This window comes from Daucus carota, chromosome 7, assembly GCF_001625215.2.
Source record: "Daucus carota subsp. sativus chromosome 7, DH1 v3.0, whole genome shotgun sequence".
Lineage (NCBI taxonomy): Eukaryota > Viridiplantae > Streptophyta > Magnoliopsida > Apiales > Apiaceae > Daucus > Daucus carota.
The window spans coordinates 24157225-24179368 of record NC_030387.2 but is presented as its reverse complement, the minus strand read 5'-3'; the positions used below and the strand labels follow the sequence as shown (position 1 = coordinate 24179368).

General features: G+C 35.2%; 2 protein-coding genes, 1 long non-coding RNA gene and 1 other non-coding gene across 10 annotated transcripts; 2 read left to right on the top strand and 2 right to left on the bottom strand.

The window, feature by feature from the left end:
* Positions 1–1792: 1792 nt before the first annotated feature.
* Positions 1793–9088, top strand: LOC135148083 (uncharacterized). Of its 3 annotated transcripts, XM_064082347.1 has the most exons (3): positions 1793–1941; positions 2662–2703; positions 2920–9088. In XM_064082347.1, exon 3 carries the CDS (start codon positions 4416–4418, stop codon positions 7068–7070), a length of 2655 nt encoding a protein of 884 aa, XP_063938417.1. In that variant the 5' UTR covers positions 1793–1941; positions 2662–2703; positions 2920–4415; the 3' UTR covers positions 7071–9088. The 3 variants fall into 3 exon arrangements, with proteins under 3 accessions (XP_063938417.1, XP_063938418.1, XP_063938416.1); XM_064082348.1 differs by lacking the exon at positions 2662–2703; XM_064082346.1 differs by having other exon boundaries at positions 2662–9088.
* LOC135148159 (small nucleolar RNA R71) lies at positions 4881–4987 on the bottom strand. The gene has a single exon (XR_010286051.1). It is a non-coding gene; the product is annotated as a small nucleolar RNA R71 (small nucleolar RNA).
* A 2376-nt stretch (positions 9089–11464) lies between the features above and the next one.
* Positions 11465–15492, bottom strand: LOC108195815 (uncharacterized). 5 transcript variants are annotated; one of them, XR_010285493.1, is made up of 5 exons: positions 15229–15492; positions 13408–13624; positions 12412–12680; positions 12064–12327; positions 11465–11870 (listed from the first exon to the last, which is right to left on the bottom strand). It is a non-coding gene; the product is annotated as an uncharacterized LOC108195815 (long non-coding RNA). The 5 variants fall into 5 exon arrangements; XR_010285491.1 differs by having other exon boundaries at positions 12064–12324; positions 15229–15491; XR_010285494.1 differs by having other exon boundaries at positions 12064–12324; positions 12482–12680; positions 15229–15491.
* Positions 15493–15943: 451 nt separating this feature from the next.
* Positions 15944–20565, top strand: LOC108193746 (uncharacterized). Its single transcript, XM_017360555.2, has 6 exons — positions 15944–16635; positions 16930–17027; positions 18840–18864; positions 19311–19431; positions 19524–19658; positions 19939–20565. The coding sequence occupies exons 1-6, from the start codon at positions 16218–16220 to the stop codon at positions 20141–20143; spliced, it is 1002 nt and encodes a 333-aa protein (XP_017216044.1). The 5' UTR covers positions 15944–16217; the 3' UTR covers positions 20144–20565.
* Positions 20566–22144: the final 1579 nt, after the last annotated feature.

Here is a 22144-nt window from a genome sequence, read left to right as displayed (position 1 = left end):
TGACTTATGACGTAACGTGATTTATTTGATAAGGTGTGAGCTTAAAATGTCTATTTAGATAATTTTGACTTATTAATGACTTATGAGTTATTAAAAATATAATAATAGAAATAAAAATGATTAATGAGTAATTTATGACTTAGGAGTAATTTTTATCAAAAAAAAATTCAAAAAAAATTAGTCACTGAGAAAAATACCTCAAACTAACTTCTGGCTTATTTATAATTTTAAGCTGATTTATTACACTAACAGACATTAAAGCCAAAGATAACTTAAAGCCCTCGCTTTAAGCCCCGGCAAACAGGCTCTCTCTCTCATTTCAAGTTATCCATTGTTGAAGTCATTCAAACTCTATAACTTAATGCAATTTAAATTATAATGTCTCATGATATAAACAAGAGAAGATCGTTAGGAATATGATGTTCCTTACTGATAGGTAAAATACTCGGTATAATTTTATATAAATTTATCCATTAGATATTCTTAGCTTCTATTTCTTGTTTGTATCTTAAATATACTAGTCTTTAACCCGTGCGAAGCACGGGCGGGTATATATTTCGTAATTTATTATTTATAATTCAAATTTCAACATCATTTTATTAGTATTTTAGTAATAATGGATTGAATTTTAATTAAATTATATTATTCAACTGACTATATTTTCTCCTGATTACTTAAAAATGGACAAAACCTAATAAATAAATAAATAAATAAATAAATAAATAAATAAATATATATATATATATATATATATATATATATATATATATATATATTAGGATTTTAGTACATTTAATCCGAATTTAGTACACGTAGATTTAAAAATAAAAAAATCAAAAAATTCTAATCTTTTCCGAACATAGCCGATCGTGTAATACCTTTGAAAGATTCAGTAATCTAATCAATCAATTTCAACGTAATTTTGTAATCTTGTTTTTTTTACAACAATAACTTTTAAGATTAGAGTTAGAAAAGGTTATGTAATGGTTATAATATTGAAATAGAACACATTAAAGTTAAAAATTATATAACTAAAACTAAAAAATATAACTAAAACCTTGGACTACAAATTATACTCATGTTGGCTATTATAATATAGTATATATATATATATATATATATATATATATATATATATATATATATATATATATATATATATAGGGATAGGATCAAATAAAAACTTTTTTAAGTTACAAACTTACAAACTTTTTTTTATTCTTCGATCGTGTTAATCCTTAGTTATCGAAAGTATCCATGTTGAAAATTCTTGAAGAAACATCACAATTTTTAAAAATAACGTATAAATAAATCGTACATTCAACACATTTATAACTGGGGTTCAACATCGGGTGTAGAACACTAATTATCATTGTGTTGAATATATCTATAAAGATGCTTAAACTATACCTCTGGGGTTTGGGTAGGGTATAGAAACATAAATATTAGTTATACAACACGTTTAACTTAGTTCTTACATTGAAAAATTAGTTTATGTACTTCTCCAACACAATTTTAATCGATGTTCAACAAAATATGTTAAAAAAATGTTGAACTCAAATTATATATGTGTTGAACGCATAAAGTTTGTATGTTTGTGAGTTTGTACCAGAACCCACCCCTATATATATATATATATATAGGTGTTTGCTCAAATACAAACCTAATAAGTGTACAAACTACAAACTAGATCTCAACCATCCATTTAATTTATATAACATTGAATCATGTCCATTAATTAAATAAATATTAAACAAATTAAGCAGATGTTAAAATAACTGTAACGGGAATCAGTTGAAGATTTTGGTTTCTCTCTCTTACCATTGCTTTCTCTCTCTAGCTGTTATCTCTCTCGCGCATTGCAGTTAGTTCTCTCTAGCAGTTAACTCGTGGATGATCTGATATTTTCCGCACTTGATTGTGGAGGTCAGGCTTTGTGAGGTACAGTAATCATCTATACATAGCTGTGTTTATATCTTTCTTGTTTTCTTTCTCAAATTTCATCTATATGTATCGTTATGTTCAATTGAGTGACAAGTTTGTGTCTTTTTTTTGATTTTTTGGTGGATTTCAGTGATGAATTGAGTGAGGTGTTTAACTGAGCTTTGCATAAGCAATCTCTCTCTGTTTATGTTTCTCTCTCTCTCTCACTGTTTATGTTTCTCTCTCTATACATAGCTCTGTTTATGTTTATGTTTATGAATTTAGTAGTAATTACATGGTGATGAATTGAGTGAGGTGTTTAATTGAGCTTTACATAAGCAATCTCCCTCTCCCTCCCTCCCTCTCTCTATGTGATTATGTTTCACTCTGTATACATAGCTCATCTTATGTTTATGTTTATGAAGCTGTCACTTTATGATGATTTAGTAGTAATTACATGGTGGCTTTAGTGCTTACTACTTGTGATTTGTATTTTTACTGATTTGTCTACTAATTTATAGTGATTTGTTGTGTTAGTGATTTCGTGTTTGATATGATGTGATTTGTTGTTACTGATTTAGTAGTAATTACATGATATGATGTAATTTCGTGTTAGTGATTCGTGTTTATAGTGATTTGTTGTGTTAGTAATTTAGCCTAGAATGAGTACTGAGGCAGTAAGAGTGATATTAAATACAAAGAGTGGATGTAAATTATAGTGATTTTTTACTTCTGTAGGCAATAAGAGTGGATGTGCCTCAGTTCTTGTAGACGGATGAGGTAGACGGATGAGATGGACTGATTATTAGATCTTGTCCACATCGCTCTCAATCGTCTCTGCTGAACACAAAAGCAATATTTGCTCTTCAAAATTACTTTCCCACGAATCTGATAAGTGGATTTTATATCCACTTGGAATGCCTTCGTTTCGACTTAAATTGATGATTTGGCCTCAAGTATGTGGTGTTTTTGATGTGTTTTTGTGGTGTTGTGTAGGTTCCCTAGGAGGAGGATAAAGGGTGGATTCAAAGCTAAAAGGTGGAAGAAACGGCGCAAAGATCGAGCGAGCAAGGAAGGAGAAAAGGGAAGAAAGATTCCAAGAGTGTTCGGGGCTGCCCAAATGGGGTCTCCACCCCATTTACGGGGTCTCCACCCCGTTCTGAAGAAGAAAATTCTGCACTGATGGGGTCTCCACCCCACTGATGGGGTCTCCACCCTACTTCATCAGAATAGAGGCTGCCCTGACGGGGTCTCCACCCCACTGATGGGGTCTCCACCCCACTGACGGGGTCTCCACCCCACTGACGGGGTCTCCACCCCATTCTGTTGGAAGAAAAAGCCCAAATTGCCTTTTCTTGATCCGTTTGAAGGCCCGATCGCTGTGGGACTTAAACAAAAGCTCAAAGGAAAAGCCTAGCAACCTAGAAACATTCTAAGAGGCACGTGACGGCTACGGAGAAGATCTAGATTCATAGTTTTCTTTTGTCTTCTTCCAATTAGGCGATACTTTTGGATGCTCATTCGGATTTGTTTCGAAACTCTTGTTTTACTCTTTTGACTTTGTTTTTCCTATTCAGTACCATGTTTACATTCGAACCCATGATGATGAGAAGTTCGATTATGAACTAATCATTGTCATGGGATTTTAGCGGATTTATCGATGAATTTCAGTAGTTAATTTGTCTTGTTCATATGTGATGGTTTGATTTCCTCGTATTGGTTGTGCTTATTCGTCTTGGATGCGTAGCTAACATCTAAGATTGCTTGTTAATCTTTATTGAAGCGACAGTGAATATATTGATTTAGAACTTGCCATGCGAGCATAGGTTTCATGTTCGATAACATGACTTGTGATGTGATTTTACCCATCTTGCATCGCCCTATGTAATCTTGATAGATAACTTGTTCTTCAACCATTATGTTTTCAAATTCTATAGACATATAGGGTCTAAGCATAATTGGAGTCTGTTTACCTTCTATCTTAATTGTGGATGTGTAGCAGTATGGTGCACGTATAACGACAGTTAGCGTGTATCAGTTTCGTGTTATCTGATTAGTTATCAACCATCACCTATCGATAAGGCATAACTCTGAATGAAGTATATGATGAAGTTAGAATCCCATGTTTTATTCCCATTAGTAATTTGATTTTAATTCTCTTAGTTATAAGTCGACTCGATTTAGTTAAATTAGGTAAAACCAACCAAATTGTTATTTGTCCGAGCATTGAATAATAGCCATACATTGGTGCATAAGTGCATATTCTTGAAAACACTAGTCTCTGTGGGAACGAACTGAATTGAATTTCTATACTACTTGTGACCACGTACGCTTGCGTGATTTTGTGCGAACAAGTTTTTGGCGCCGCTGCCGGGGACTCGGTGTTTACTTTAGTTTATGTGCTTGTCATTAGTGGTCGTTAAAGTTCAGTGACTTGGATTCTTTTCTCACTTTAGTTCGTTGTGTGTGTTTCAGGTACTTGAGTGACGTGTATGCGAACACGTTCTCAGGCTCGTAAGGAAGCATTAATTAAGGAAGAAACGATAGAGATTGATACAATGGTTGATCAACCACCAGCTGTGAATATTCCTAAGGCTCTGAAGGCTTTCTCTGAGCCTAAAATCAATGACATTCAATCGAGCATTGTCAGGCCAGCAATTCAGGCCAACACTTTCGAGATCAAACCGAGCACTATTCAGATGGTACAGAACTCAGTGCAGTTTGGGGGTTCTCCGACTGAGGATCCTAATACTCATATTCGGGACTTCATTGAGATCTGCGACACTTTCAAGTTCAATGGTGTTACGGACGATGCCATCAGATTGAGGTTGTTCCCAATTTCTTTGAGGGATAAAGCTAAAGGATGGTTGCATTCTCTTCCTGCAGGATCTATTACGACATGGGAGGATCTGGCTCAGAAATTTCTTACTAAGTTCTTCCCTATGGCTAAAACCGCTGCAATCAGGAATGCTATCACTCAATTCTCTCAGTTGTCTGGTGAAACTTTATGTGAAGCTTGGGAACGCTACAAGGAGATGCTTCGGAAATGCCCACATCATGGGATGCCTGATTGGATGGTTATTAATTGCTTTTATAATGGGTTGGGTCCTCAATCGAGGCCAATGCTCGATGCTGCATCAGGCGGAGCTCTATGGGCTAAGAGCTATGATGAGGCTTATGAGTTGATCGAGATGATGGCTGCGAATGAATATCAGAATCCTACTCAGCGTCTTCATCAGGGCAAAGCAGCAGGAATTCTAGATGTTGATGCTACTACAGCCATAGCTGCTCAGCTTAAGGCTCTTACTATGAAGGTGGATTCTTTGGCAAATCTAGGAACTCAGCAGCCACCTTCAGTCTGCGAGCTCTGTGCTGGAGCACATTCTTCGGATCAGTGTGCTATATCGAGCGAATCCGCTCAGTTTGTGAGCAACTTTCAGAGGTCACAACAGCCAGCTCCGGCCACTTATCATCCTAATAATCGGAATCATCCGAATTTCAGCTGGAGCAATAATCAGAATTACATGCCACAACAACAGCAACAGTTTCAGCAGCAAGGATCTAGACCTTTTAACCCTTCTGGTTTTCAACAACAGTTTGCACCGAGACAGCAATTCCATCCACCCGGATTCCAGCAACAAAATCATGGGGTGGCTGGACAGTCTTCCAACGAAAGATCAGAATTGGAAGAATTAAGACTAATGGTAAAAAGCCAATCGGTGTCAATCAAAACTTTGGAGAATCAGATTGGGCAAATTACTAATGCGTTGATTAATAGACCACAAGGAACTCTTCCTAGTGATACTGAGGCCAATCCGGGCAAGAAGGAAGTGAAGGAACAGGTACAGGCTGTCACCTTGAGGTCCGGAAAGGTTACGAAGGATAAAGAATCAGCAACAGAGCGAAACAAGGAAGAGAGTGAACAACAGGTTGAAACAACCGTACTCTCATCTGAGTCTGGTAGTGGAAAAACTGTTGTTGAGGCTGACAAGAAAGAAATCAACGAGGAGGCAAGCAAGGAATCAACTGAGAAGTCTAGTCCTAAATCTGATAATGGGGTCAAGCAAGTATATCCACCTCCCCCTTTTCCGAAGAGACTTCAGAAGCATAAGCTCGACAAACAATTCGCTAAATTTCTAGAGGTTTTCAAGAAATTACAAATCAATATACCTTTTGCGGAAGCTCTAGAACAGATGCCGAGTTATGCTAAATTCATGAAAGGTATTCTATCTCGGAAACTTAAACTTGAGGAATTGGAGACTGTAGCTTTGACCGAGGAGTGCAGTGCGGTGTTGCAACAGAAATTGCCTCCGAAGCTGAAAGATCCGGGGAGTTTCACAATACCTTGTACTATTGGGCAATTATCTTTCGACAAATGTTTGTGTGACTTGGGAGCTAGTATCAATCTGATGCCCTTGTCCGTCTTCAAGAAACTTGGGCTGCCGGAGCCGAAACCTACGAACATGTCATTACAACTGGCTGATCGGTCCATCACTTACCCGAGAGGTATAGTGGAAGATGTCTTGGTTAAGGTGGATAAGCTCATCTTCCCTGCTGATTTTGTCATTCTAGACTTTGAGGAGGATAAGAAGATTCCTATTATCTTGGGAAGGCCGTTCTTAGCTACAGGCCAAACTTTGATCGATGTGCAAAAAGGAGAGCTTACAATGAGAGTTCAAGATCAGAGTGTCACTTTTAAGGTGTTCAACGCAATGAAATTTCCAACCGACGAAGAAGAATGCTTTAAGGTGGAGCCACTAGAAGCTGTTGAAAAATTTGAGATGGAGCAAAAGCCAAGGCCATGTACCTTAGAGAGCGTCTTAACAGGGGATTCTGATTTCGAAGATGAAGGAGTAGAAGAGCTTAGACATTTTCAGGAGCATCTTAAACCATCTATTGAAGAAGCTCCTATAATCGAACTCAAACTACCACCGGATCTCTTAAGTGATGTACAATTTAGAAGGTTGTCACGGCGCATAGATGACATGCATGACGTTCACCGCTGTTTTGCAAAGGATTTGACTCAAGCTCTTGGGAGTGCTTTTCGAGCCATTGGTGTTGAGGTTGATTGGCCAGTGTTTGGAGATGGCATGGTATATTCACCACCTGATCCTCCACCCGAGGAGGGTGATCCTCCCGACTTCTAGGTACATTCGATCCTTTTTATCACCTTCAATGAGGTCATTGAATATTTTAAGTTTGGGGGTGGTAATCTAAGGACTAGTAGTAGTGTGTGTTCATATAGGTTGCATGTTGCATGTAGTTTAGCATATTATCTCATATTGTTTGCATATATATTAGTTCACTTTAGTGTGCGTATTAGTTCATTTTCGTTTCGTTTTTTTTTATATATATGCTTGTGTTTAGGAGGTGTGAGTAGTTTCATATAGTTGCATTTGCATGAATCATGATAGTTGTCTTCCAAGTTGATTTCCTATGATGAGGTTATGTGCATAATTTTTTGGCTAGTAGTTTCGATCATATGTGATGCCTTGTTTCTTGGAAACTGCTTGTGTGAAAATTGTAATTACACTTATGCTCTAGAGATAAGACTTAGACTAACTTATTTCTTGAGTCTTCACGTTGAGTCGGGCGTAGAATTAGGATTATTCCCCTTTTGAACGTAGAGTTTGTAAATCTTAAGTTTGGGGGAGTTAAGGGATGAATATGCCTTTCTAAAAAAAAAAAAGAAGAAAAAAAAAGAATAAAAATTATCGGGTACTCCTTTGAGATCAATGGGTAAAATGCAATGTCATGTGAAAGGGACGATCCATGTACTTGTGCTGGTATTAAGTGCAAATGTATTAGAATAAGCATTTTCTTGGTGACTTTTCGCAACCCTTGATTACTGGAGAAATACTTGATTAAAAAAAAGAAGAAGAAAAAAAAAAGAAGAATAAGCGAAGTCGAATGGCGGTCGTGACTCACTTACACGGAGAAGCGTCCCAACCTTAGACTTAGCAAGAAAAAGAAAAAAAAAATAGAAAAAAAATAGGAGAGGCATAGGAATTCTTTAGTGACCCTAAATTGTAGTTGACTCTTTAGTAAAGAAGTGTTTTAGCCTGATTCTGATTAACGGCTCATAGTGAGGACTCTGTTGAAGTTTGATAGTCTTTGTTTTGTTTCACTAGAGAGCATGCTAGCACACACGATGCACTACACACTTGTAGTGGAAGAGAACAGGGCTAAAGTGTGAAAGAGATGAATGCTGAGAATGTTGCATTATCTGAGGATTCTATGTTAACACGGATGACACTTCATGATTCGAGTAGACGTAGGCAAATAGTTGCATTCATGCATTGCATTAGTAGTTTGTGTGTGTGTCTATGCTTGAGGACAAGCATCGGTTTAAGTTTGGGGGTGTGATAAGTGGATTTTATATCCACTTGGAATGCCTTCGTTTCGACTTAAATTGATGATTTGGCCTCAAGTATGTGGTGTTTTTGATGTGTTTTTGTGGTGTTGTGTAGGTTCCCTAGGAGGAGGATAAAGGGTGGATTCAAAGCTAAAAGGTGGAAGAAACGGCGCAAAGATCGAGCGAGCAAGGAAGGAGAAAAGGGAAGAAAGATTCCAAGAGTGTTCGGGGCTGCCCAAATGGGGTCTCCACCCCATTTACGGGGTCTCCACCCCGTTCTGAAGAAGAAAATTCTGCACTGATGGGGTCTCCACCCCACTGATGGGGTCTCCACCCTACTTCATCAGAATAGAGGCTGCCCTGACGGGGTCTCCACCCCACTGATGGGGTCTCCACCCCACTGACGGGGTCTCCACCCCACTGACGGGGTCTCCACCCCATTCTGTTGGAAGAAAAAGCCCAAATTGCCTTTTCTTGATCCGTTTGAAGGCCCGATCGCTGTGGGACTTAAACAAAAGCTCAAAGGAAAAGCCTAGCAACCTAGAAACATTCTAAGAGGCACGTGACGGCTACGGAGAAGATCTAGATTCATAGTTTTCTTTTGTCTTCTTCCAATTAGGCGATACTTTTGGATGCTCATTCGGATTTGTTTCGAAACTCTTGTTTTACTCTTTTGACTTTGTTTTTCCTATTCAGTACCATGTTTACATTCGAACCCATGATGATGAGAAGTTCGATTATGAACTAATCATTGTCATGGGATTTTAGCGGATTTATCGATGAATTTCAGTAGTTAATTTGTCTTGTTCATATGTGATGGTTTGATTTCCTCGTATTGGTTGTGCTTATTCGTCTTGGATGCGTAGCTAACATCTAAGATTGCTTGTTAATCTTTATTGAAGCGACAGTGAATATATTGATTTAGAACTTGCCATGCGAGCATAGGTTTCATGTTCGATAACATGACTTGTGATGTGATTTTACCCATCTTGCATCGCCCTATGTAATCTTGATAGATAACTTGTTCTTCAACCATTATGTTTTCAAATTCTATAGACATATAGGGTCTAAGCATAATTGGAGTCTGTTTACCTTCTATCTTAATTGTGGATGTGTAGCAGTATGGTGCACGTATAACGACAGTTAGCGTGTATCAGTTTCGTGTTATCTGATTAGTTATCAACCATCACCTATCGATAAGGCATAACTCTGAATGAAGTATATGATGAAGTTAGAATCCCATGTTTTATTCCCATTAGTAATTTGATTTTAATTCTCTTAGTTATAAGTCGACTCGATTTAGTTAAATTAGGTAAAACCAACCAAATTGTTATTTGTCCGAGCATTGAATAATAGCCATACATTGGTGCATAAGTGCATATTCTTGAAAACACTAGTCTCTGTGGGAACGAACTGAATTGAATTTCTATACTACTTGTGACCACGTACGCTTGCGTGATTTTGTGCGAACAGAATCCCAACATAACAAAAGCTTGTGTTGATAATTCGGCTCCACTGCTCAGTATGATGGATGCTTGTCAAAAAGCAGCTGGAAGACGATTTGCAAACTTCATTGTTGTGGAATTTTAACAGGTTTGGTTGTTTTCACCTACTAGAACATATATGCTAGTCATTTATAATTATTTATTAAGGATCTATATATAGAGCTCGGAAGGAAAACAAACCTTTTGATAATCACAAGTGGTATGTTGTTGCAGAGAAGTGATGGAGAAGGAGCTGCAGAAGCTGTCGACCAAGCAAATGGTTAACTCACTTGTGGGTGCGCCATCATAGCGTACTGCAAGGTTAGCTAATACCAATAGTTTATTTTTATGTTAGGATAGATTTCATAATACTTTCAAGTTATCATGTAAGATGGGTACTGCATAGCGTACTGCAAGGTTGGCTTAGGGGCTGCCTGTGCTAAATTCCAAAACTGAAGAAAGTATATTAATATTTTAAAACCCCCAAATCAATTTAAAATTTCAAAATGAATAACTGTGAATCAAAATAGAGAAAATTGTTCATCTTTGTAATTGAACCAGTTTAACTCAACCTACTTAATGTGTCACTTGGTTGATTGTAAACAAAGTCTTTCCACTGAATGATGCTGAAGTGAAAGAAATACTTCCAACTTCAAATTTGAACTCTTTCTTTATTTTAAAATTCACCTTCCAATATCGACTCTCTCTTTTTCTATTCATCTATACAATATACCCGTCTATATGATATGCCACTGTATTACTAACCGTAGTTGATGCGCGAGGCTTCTTATGGTAAGTTATTTTCTTTCCAGCTATAGATAAGCTTTCCTTAAAATTCTACAAAATACAGCAGATGTTTAAACTATATAGCGTACTTGCCTTTTACATAAATTGTGCAGAGTTAATTGGAGATATTTATAAATTGTGATGGCTAGTTCAATTCCGCAATTCAACACAGTATTTGTTTCTTTTACAGTTTCATTTATATTTGCTCTCATGTAAACTAGGCAAAACTTTGCTTTGACTGTGTATTCTATATGCAAACTCTTGTTATTATAATATACTTGTAGAAATTTCACTAAATAGACATCTTTTCATAGCTTTTGGAAAGCTGAGACCTTTTAAAAGAGATATCAAGAACGAACTATCTTGAAACTGTTCATGACAGTGGGACATTATGATTGTAATCGAATGATAATTGCAAGTTTTTTGATTGTGCTCTCTGTTTTAGGAGGTTATGCCAACAAACACGAAGGATCAAGTAACCTGATGTGTCTAGACGACCACATGAACTTCAGTTCAGGATTAGCGCACAATTTGATTGCAGATAAATCACTGGATAAGATGGCATTACCTGAACCATGAATGGATTTAGAAGATTGGTGGACTGATATTCTTTTGACATTTACTTGATAAATAGTCATTTTGGCCAAAAAATAACTCTGTTATTGTAGTGTACTTCATCTGATATTGCGAGGCAATTTGGTTATATTTCTCTGAGGTGTTGACAAGATTAGTACTAGGAAGTCAAGTCATTAATATAGTGCACTACCAGAAGAGTAAATATAAAATTTGGATGATGTTAACGTTGGTAAACACATAGCTTGAGAAGAGAGAGGTGATAACTGAAGTAGTATTCACTAGCATTGCATTGATCTCTAATAACTACATCTGCAATAAATTCTGAAAATCACAGGTGCAAATCAGTAATCACTACAAGCAGAAGCACTAATCACAGTTTTATACACCACCAATCACTAGTAATTGTAGTATCAATCACAAATAATTAAACCAACAATCAGTACTAATCACAAACTTAATTAACAATTATGGTTTTTGGATCAAAAGATATCCAAATAGTATGAAAAGTATGAATTAGACATTGTTCCTCAAACATTACAAAGTCTTGTTTGGTAAGCAAATTCCGCACTTCCTATAAAAATATTTTAGGTATTGGTACAGATTAAGCTTTGGCTACTTTGAATTGCTGCGCCCAAATGGGCCCAAACTTGGGCGAATGATGGAAGTCATACTTCTAGTTCGTGGATTATTGCAGCAGCCATCGGTCCTTTTAGGTCGCTGAAAAGGTGATCCCCAAAGTAAATCACCTATAGTTCCAATTAGAGAACATATTAGATTATAAATAAAACCAGTTATGCTTAGTACTGTAAAAGAGGATATATAGAGAAATTTAAAGGAAGAAATTACAATTTTGCCATTGTTAAGTATGGTGAATCTAAAATCTGTTGCAACAATATAGAACTTAAACATGTAAATTCTACAGGTTAACATAGTCAGTACCTCAGGACCTTTCCACTTTGTGATTTGTAAGAAACTTTTGAGGCATCCATGGTAAATTTGCAAGATGCAATATTACACTAATTACCTCCAACATAAAGCGCATTCCTCCATCACCAAAATAATATAGCGAGTTAGTCATCAAGAAAAGCTTCTTTCCCGGCTCCTTTAGAATATCCCAAGCTCTATGCTGTTGGGGAACTCTGTTCTTAATAATTGCAGAAGCTGGCCATGCGTGTTACACACGTGACACCACATAAGACACTGCTAAATAAAGATAACAAAGAATGAGTTAGAGACACTTGCATGAGTAACTTATTTAAGTCTATAAACAAATTTACTATCACTAACATTTTTTACAAGGTATCTTTAAGTATCATATAGAATTCCTCTATGAACCAAACCACTTCGATGAACATACTGAATTGAACGATTAACATCCTCATAAACATAGCTAGCCTCAAATTCCAGCTGAGCATAAACTTTTGTGAAGAAAAGACCTTCACAAAACTGTAAGTGAGTTTTAATAATTGCTTTTCCAACCAATGTAGGTAGAAAAAACACCCAAAAAGGAATTCCAAATTTTCCACACATTATACCAGGAACAGAAGATTTGGTACCTACCAAAGTAATTTGAATTAGTCCACAGTTGCTGATAAACTGCTAGACAGATACTCCAATATAAGAGCCAGCGCTCTATAATATATTTCATGTGCGGATATAAGATGTATCTATATATAAAACTGGTATGACTTTGTAAGATTGACAAATTGAAAGCTATTTTATATAGAAACCTTTACAAATAACAAATGAGAATGAGAATATCAAAACTATAGTTGGCTTACAACTTTCTTTCTAATAATCCCGTTGTTTTAATCTAGTTAAAAGCACTAATTCCTAATAAACATAAAGTAAGATTGGATAGTTTTTAGTAAATATTGATCGAGATATTAATTTTTATTTACAACTCAGTAGTAATCACTAAATCTCATATAAATATTAACATATAATCACTAATATATAAAGCATTAACTACTAATGTATAAAGCAAAAATCACTAATATATAAAGTTAATTGACACCTCTGAAGTATGTAAGCCCTGTTTAGTTAAATGTCAAATCTCAAATCTACTTTATCATTTTGAGCACATATTTAGTTATTTTGAATTTCTCTAGCATATGGATTATACAAACTAAGTTTTGGATTGACTATACTATACTATACTATAATAATCATGATTTTAGTGCTCCCCATTAACAATTCAGCTGGTAATTTGCTCGACTCAACTGTATTTATTCTCAGTAGCTAGCTAACTTTGAATAAATATTCGATTTTAGTGTAACTTACTAGCCAAGGGTTGACACAACATTTCTCAAGCCAACTACTTTGGTAGTAATTGCAGGTACATCAGGAGTCTATCTTTTGTGAAGAAAAGACCTTCACAAACCTGTAAGTGAGTTTTAATAATTGCTTTTTCAACCAATGTAGCCAGAAAAAACTCCCAGAAAGGAATTCCAAATTGTCCAAACATTATACCAGCAAGGTCGAATAGAGGATTTGGTACCTACCAAAGTCATTTGAATTAGTCCACACAATACTTGCTGATAAACTGGCAGGCAGATACTCCAATATAAGAGCCAGCACTCTATAATTTATTTCATGTGCGGATATAAGATGTATCTATATATAAACTGGTATGACTCTGCAAGATTGACAAATTTAAAGCTATTTTATATAGAAGCCTTTTCAAATAACAAATGAGAATGATATCGAAACTATAGTTGGCTTACAGTTTTCTTCTTAATAATGCCGTTTTTTTAATCTAGTTAAAAGCACTAATTCCTAATAAACATAAAGCATTAACTATTAATCACCAAATTTTATATAAATATTAATTTTTATTTACAAGCTCAGTAGTAATCACTAGATCTTATATAAATATTAACATATAATCACTGATATATAAAGCATTAACTACTAATGTATAAAGCAATAATCACTAATATGTAAAGTTAATTGACACCTCTGAAGTATGTAAGCCCTGTTTGATTAAATGTCAAATCTCAAATCTACTTTATCATTTTGAGCACATATTTAGGTATTTTGAATTTCTCAAGTATATGGATTGTACAAAATAAGTTTTGAATTGACTATACTATACTATACTATAATAATCATAATCTTGGTGCACCCTGTTAACAATTTAGCTGGTAAGTTGCTCGACTCAGCTGTATTTGTTCCTAGTGGCTACTTGACTTTGTATAAGTATTCGGTTTTAGTGTAACTTACTATCCAAGGGTTGGCACAACATTTCTTAAGCCAACTACTTTGGTAGTAATTGCAGGTACATCAGTAGTTTAGCATATTAAACACTTGCATCGTAATTGTTTTATATCTCAAACTCTAACGTGTTTATTTATAGAGCCAACCTCTGCTTGAAAGAGGATTTTAATATCATCAGTGTTTTCATTTTTCTTCTCTCCTCCCCCCACAATGCCTACCAAGTACCAATTGATGACAACATTCCCACCCTCACTACCATTACTACTCAATTGCAGAGTGCTTCTGCAAATCCTGTTCTGCCGCTGCTCTACTTCTCGAAACAACCTACTTCGTCTTCTGCCCCCCATGATGCTACACAAGTCCCCCGGCAACTGAATAATTCTTGTTAATGGATCCAATTTTCTAAAATTTCAGTACTACTGTTATATTGAAATTTCTTAAATTCCAGTATTAACACTTATTAGCGAGTCATTTCTTAATGACAATCACTTTGAACTGAAGCCGATCAGTAAAAATCATAAACAATACAAATCAGATCTAATAATAACTAAAAAAATCATAAGCACTAGCGACTAAATCACCACAAAATCACTACTTAGCACTAAATAACCACAAATTGACTTGAAATCATTTACACTAATCACTAATCAACATGAAATCAATATTAGAAGCAGTAATCACTAATTGTAGATATATTATCATAAAAAATAACATATAAATTTGTAATTTGAAAATGCAATTCAGGAGAAAATTAGTTTAAGAGCACAAATTTATGAAAATTAAAAATGAAAAACTATAAAACCCTAAATAATATACCTTCTTTAGTCCTAGCCATAATTTTTTGCTTTCACAGTATAATACGAGATTCGGAATGCAGTACGGTACCTATTTGAAGAATTTGAAGGTAATCTCCTTCCGTTTAAGTAGGATGTTGATCTCCACTACGATTTTCCCGAGAATCTGCAAAATTTGTTCAAAACGAAGGAGTTTAGCTTGTAAAAGTTGCAGAAACGGTGAGAAATCGAAGAATACAAGCAAGTGAGTAGAGCTTTTGGTGATTATATCTTGTGTTTGAGAGAGAGATGAACAGTTTGAAAAGTGATAATTGTTTTGTATCTATACGTATGTATATTTTGTTTTGTCTCAGTTATTTGAAAAGAGTCGTTGTATTGTATTGGGTCAGTTAGGAATTGGGCCAAGCTCAAATTTTTTAGGCCGGGCCTTGGTTTGTAGTTTTTACGATAAAATAGTTTGCACAGGAACAACACCCTATATATATATTACAGTATAGTATAGATTTGGTTTTTTTTATCACTGGATCCCCAACTTTCTGGAAAAAAACAAAGGTCGACCAGATTGGTAATTAAACACATAAAGCGTCAACAAGAATTACAAACGTGTTGTTATACAAGTGGTATGAAGCCAAAAGTATTCGGGACCAAAATTATATAAATGAACAAATTGATGTTGCAATTATTATCGTTATTTTTGTTGAGAGGGATCTTCCAAGTAATGAGTACCAGAAATATATAATAATCGAGAAAAAAAAAACACAAACCGACGTATTTAACCTACACCTCAAACTCCCACAGTCCCACTGTCCACTCTTTTCTTCTTTTCTTTCAAGTGGTTTTAAATAATATTTTCTCCGTCCAAGAATATATAAAATTATATTTTTTTATGAAAAAAAGTTTCTTAACTATAAGCTATATTTGTAGCCTTTGTAAAGTTAGCATTTTTCTCCCAGAAAATCTGTATATTGATGCCAATCATTACAAAGCTGTGAACTTTTTCAATAAATTAATCTCCCAACCTCCTTCTCTTGATCCCCAAATGACATTTGTTGTTAAACATTAAACACCTTGGGGATCGTGATGATAATAAAGAGGTCGTGTTCATCATCATTAATTGTGGGATTATTGTCAAATCACCAACGTTGTTGTTGGTCTTGTTCAATGGCTGCCAATTCATCTTCAGCTTTGGTTAGATATAGTTACAAAGATGCATTTGAATTGGATAATTGTAATGGGTTTCAATCTTTAGCCCTAAAGTTTAAACCTTTTTCAAGAACAGTGTGTGTGAAATCTTGTGGTGACAAGATTAATGAACTTGGGAATGATAAGTTGTTGTTTAAGGGTAGAAGGCCTAGGGCTTTTTCGCAATTCATTGGTGGGGGTTCTGGGAAGAAGAGTCATGGGCTTGTTGATCAAGTGTTTGATAATACTGGAGGGTGTCATACTCTTGGATTTCCAGACCCTCCTAAATTGGTGGTTGCTGTTGATGTTGATGAGGGTATATCTCTGTTTTACCATAAAGTTGCCGTTTTTCGATTTTTTTTATGATATTTCTATGTGGCTATTTTCTGCATTCAGGGTACTCTTTTGTTCTATAATCTATTGGTATCGACATAGCACTTGTTTAGTTGTTGCGGTTCTGCAGTTGCATATATATTTTGGAATTTCAGATTAGAAATTCAGTGCTTATACTTCTTGTGAGCTGGTTTCGTGATACTTGCTTGTCCTGCTTTCCTGCAGATTCAACAACTTATGTTGTGTCCCTTATTCGTTTGTTTTTTGTTGTATGCAGTTCTTGGAAACTTCGTGTCAGCCTTAAATAGATTTATTGCAGATCGCTACTCTTCTAATCATTCTGTTTCAGAATACCATGTGTATGAATTCTTCAAGGTAATGTTCTGTCTTTAGTGTAATATAATTGCATACTGCAATGTTGTACATTCGGATTATGTTATGTTTGCTACTAGTACAGGGTTAGTAATTAGGGGTGTTTAGATAGTTGATGTGAGTGGGAATGTGGGAACGTGGGAGTGGAAATTAGGGGATCCTGGAACAAGAATGGAAATGAGGGTAAACTGGAAAGGGGATCAAATGATATGAAATCCTATGTATTAAGGAAGTAGATAACCTGTATTAGGCTTTGTTCACATTAAACGAATGCAATGAAGAAGGAATAGAATACATCTGGGAGTCGAACAAAGGAGGAATGGAATAATCATTCCATTCATTTGTTTGTTTGAGTAAAGTTCAATTGGAATAGAATGAAAATAATTTATAATTTTATAATATTTAAATTATGAAACATGTATTAAGAAATTATGCTTTTAGTTATAATGTGTGAATGCATCAAATATATTTTTCTATGCTGCTCTATTTGAAAGTGTTGTGTTTGAAAGAAATTGACTCATCCCACCTATTTGAATGGAATGATATCCAACCATTCTGAAATAGTTCATTCCATTTCTTTGACCCAACCAAACAACCTAAATTTCATTCCGCCTGGAATTGTCATTCCATTGCTGGCAGAACTCGTTGCATTTCATCAAAGTGGACACACCCTAACAAATTGGAATAAGAGTCCGATTCAACAGATTTGAAATACCATGAGGCAAACAACCCACTAAGAAAATAAACAGATTGTATTATGAGAAAGTTTGCACAGGATGTATCATTCGACTTGGAGTAGCTTTTTGTGTACATTTTCCTACTTACAAGAATGATGTATTGTGGTCTCTAATTTTGTTCAAAGTATTAATTTCCTGCTTTAGTATATTATAGGGATGTCTAGGCAGATTGCCCGATACAAAAGGAACAAGAGATTATTGACTTGTTTGCCTACTTGAAGATAAAGACCTGTGTTCTTTTAAAGCTTATAGCAATTGATTGTAAGATAGCTGGAAACCTAGACAATTAGCCCGAGACCTGGCAATTGTGTCGTGTATGATTGTCTTTTTATGTCACCGACCCTTAACACGATTACGTCATGAAATGGGTTTCCTGTACTTGTTTGGTTACACGAGGTCACCTACTCCAAAGTTTTGTCACACGAAAGGGAAGTACACCAAATGGAAAGAAACAAAAGTACATGCTAATTTTTAGCTAGACGAAATAGTACACTGTATATTTTTGAAATTCCTGTAAAAATTACAAAAAATTAATCTGACCAAACAATGCATAATTGATATTAATAAATTGTATTATGACTACAGAAAGAACAGCCATGGAAAAGAAGAAATCTGATTATAGCTGTGCATACTATAGAACCATGCATCCAAATCGAAATAAAATAGCTAAGTAACTTTATTTTGGTTCACGTATATACATGGGGAAAGAAATGCAGAGAGAAGAGGGCACCATTGAAATTTGAAAGAGAGATGAAGGAAAGAAGGGGTTTGTTGACTCGGGGGAAATGATCAAAAGATTGGGATGTGAGGCTAAGTAAAGGAATAAGGTGAAACCCTGATCAAACTGGAGAACATTTGTTCATTAATGACCAAATTATCTAAATTATAGTTTCAATATTAAATTCGTATAAAATTTGAAGTGCTAAAATAATTGTTAATAATTGTTCCACTAAAGCGACTTGCTAATTTTTCTAGCATGTAAATCTGCTCCAAACTTGATGCTTAGAACCTTATGTGTGCCAAATTCATTGGATGAGTTGGTTGTGCACTTAATTTTGTTCTCTTCATGCTTTTACAGATTTGGAACTGCTCCCGGAAAGAAGGTAATTCCGATCTCTCCTTTGCTTGAAAAAGATCAACCCATATCTTTACTATTAAATTTTCGTTGTGCGTGAAAGATATATTCACAAACTTGTTGTCACAGTCTAACTAATCAAATATGCATTATTAATCTAATATTTTATCCTAATGTTTTTATCCTTGTTTGTTAAAAAGTAGGCTATTGTATAAATGTTTCTTCTATTGATTTGAGATTTGAAGGTCAAATCTAGAAACTAGCTTGCATTATAATTGGATGTTGTAGTTGGTTGAAATAAATGTGTTCGTGGGTGGTCTTTGAGGGGTTTTAATGCTTGAACTTTTGCTAGTACGTTCTAGTTTCTACTGGAAATGAGATGATTACAATTACAAGTTTGCTCTGTCATGATTTGTGTCGAAGGTTTATATGGCAAATGGAAATAAAATTTTATAAATTTACTCTTTTGTACAGCTGATATCCGTGTTCACGAATTTTTCAAGACATCTTATTTCAAGAAGGGGATCCATCCAATTCCAGGCGCTCAGCAGGCTCTTCAGAAATTATCAAGATTTTGCAATTTATCAGTAGTGACGTATGTCTTAACCACAAATCTTACTATGTCTAGTGTTTAATTTAACATGAAATCGAATTATTAGTTTACTCAAAGAGATTTAATTTACGTAGGTCACGTCAGAATGTAATTAAAGACCACACTGTTGAATGGATTGAGAGGCATTTTCCTGGACTGTTTCATGAGATTCACTTTGGCAATCACTTCGCATTAGATGGCCAGTCTCGTCCAAAATCAGACATATGCAGGTAGCTTGACTCTGAATCTTCTTACAGTTTACATACATAAGCACACACACACACACACACACACACACACACACACACACACAGAAAACTCTTTGTGAAGCATATATATATATATATGGAAAGAAAAAGGATCAGTTTTTGTAGCTTATTTAATTGTACTGCTGCTTCATGTTTTGTATATGTTTACCACATGCAGCCTGGTAATTCCACTAAACTTGTCGTATAAGTACCTAGTCAGAATTATTATGTGATCACTTTTGTCATTGTTATTTTGTTACAGGTCCCTTGGAGCGAAAGTCTTGATTGATGATAACCCAAGATATGCTGCTGAGTGTGCTGAGGCTGGTATCAAAGTTTTGCTTTTTGATTATGATAACACATATCCGTGGTGCAAAGTAGAGTCCGTTGCTCAACACCCCCTTGTCGTGAAGGTACACAACTGGGAAGAGGTGGAGCGTCAATTGGTTTCTCAAGTTGTTTCATAGAATCTTGTTCTTAGCCATTAGGATGCTTTAGTTACTACCAATCCCTCCCTACTACCAATCGCATATCTGAACTTTAACACAACATATTATGCAGTTCAGCTCAAACGGTAACAGCTAGTTGGAATGTGGAGTATACACTCGGTTTTACAATAGGGAAATACTTTGTTAATTTAAACCAACCCAAACTCCAAACCGATACCACCAAAATTCAATGCTAGTTTTTCCTCTCAATCTTTGATTTACAAGAAATATGGCTTTGGCAGTGTTCACCTTTTATAATTACAAGGGGAGAGCGGATGAAGAAATCTTAATTCATTTTAATACTGGATAATATTCACTCGTATGTTGTCCCTTATCTTTTTTGAAGAACCAGTACATTATCCTATTAGTAGAACAGCTATGGACTTTGGCCTTTGATTGCACGTATCACATGTTTGATCATTTTCTTTTACTTTTATCCATTTTGTTGTAAAATAGATGGAATTATTGTTATAAATTAGTATGGAAAAATTATTTTTCAATTGAACTTGCCCTGACATACCGATCTATTGGCAAGATTTTTCAAAAAGTGCCGACTAATTCTAGAATATAATTTTAATCAGAATAAAATTAATATTAAAATTATGGAAAAATTAATTCTAACATCCCTGAATTATTGAAACTTTTCTTCGAGGTTCTTGAACTATAAATAAAAATGGATAAGTAATTGAACTTTTGAATTATTCCTATCACAATCTTTCCATTAAAATTTTGTAAACGTCTGTTAAATTTTGCTGACATGGCAAGTTAAAAAATAAATCGAAAATATGTCTTTTCAGTATAAACAGCCCACGTGGACAACACACGTGAAATAGTAAAATAGGGTTTCTGAGCGATAGTCGACTTGTATCAAATTTCCCCACTCTCCAGCACTCTCCCAACTCCACTCCTATCCGCCCTATTTCATACTTAGAATCATCCATAGGCAACTCAAACCTACACACCGGACACGAATTATGCATCTGCCTCACTTCCTCACCTAAACCGAAACTCTTTTAACAAATGGACATTCGCCGATTGAAACTGATTGGCGCCATCGAGATTGGTCGAGAACATGAACAGTGACCCGCTGATGAACGGGAACGACGCGGAAATCGGAAGAGAAAGAGAAAAAGGGGTTAGGATTGGGGTGGGGATTAGGATGCAAATTAGGGTTAGGGTTTTTGATTTCTTCGATAAAACCATCATTACAATTGGGGCAAGTCAGTTCAGAAGAAGTTGAAGGAGATGATACAGTGACGATGCGGTTACATTGGTAGCGGAATGATTGCTGTGATGAGTTTGTGATGAGTCAGTTATTACTGTTTTAATTTTGATTTTTTATATTTTCCATGTAAGCATTGACTAACGGATGTTAGTTGACTTTTAATGGAAGGACCCGAAATTGAAAAGTTTAAAAATTTAAGGATCGTATTATTACAAAAAATAGGATAGGGACCTAGATAATAAACAACGTATAGTTGAGGGACGTTAGAATTAATTTTTCCTAAAATTAATTCTACTTACTAAAATTCTAAGAATGGACACATAATATCTAACATCACCAAGGTCTAATGAACATGGTGCCGTTTAAAAAATGGTCTCAAATCTCACAAATTTTCGAAGTAATACTTAAAATAACAAAGTTGAAAAAAATTGATCTCCAATATCAGTTAGTAACGTCAGATAATCTAGCGTTTTTAATGGAACGTTTTTAATGGAAGAAAATGCTAAAGTTATTCATTTCCTAACCTAGACGATGTAGCGTTACTAAATGTTATTTGGGACCATTTTTCCGGATCCTAATATTTAGGGTATTTAATCATGGATATAGTGATAGTGAGGGCCAACACCCGTGCAGTTTTTAATCTCGTATTCAATTCCAATTCATCGAATTTAGAGTTTCGAAGATACTCCCTCCATCTCAAATTAGTTGAACTCGTTGATTTTGGACACGCACTTTAAAGTCCATTGACCGCATAG

Bases quoted from the DNA above. Each gene is read 5' to 3' on its own strand.
- LOC108193746 (XM_017360555.2), top strand. From the start codon at position 16,218: ATGATAATAAAGAGGTCGTGTTCATCATCATTAATTGTGGGATTATTG. The intron at 17,028-18,839 runs GTAATGTTCTGT...ATGCTTTTACAG, and splicing joins ATGTGTATGAATTCTTCAAG to ATTTGGAACTGCTCCCGGAA. The intron at 19,659-19,938 runs GTAGCTTGACTC...ATTTTGTTACAG, and splicing joins CCAAAATCAGACATATGCAG to GTCCCTTGGAGCGAAAGTCT.
- LOC135148083 (XM_064082348.1), top strand. From the start codon at position 4,416: ATGCGAACACGTTCTCAGGCTCGTAAGGAAGCATTAATTAAGGAAGAA.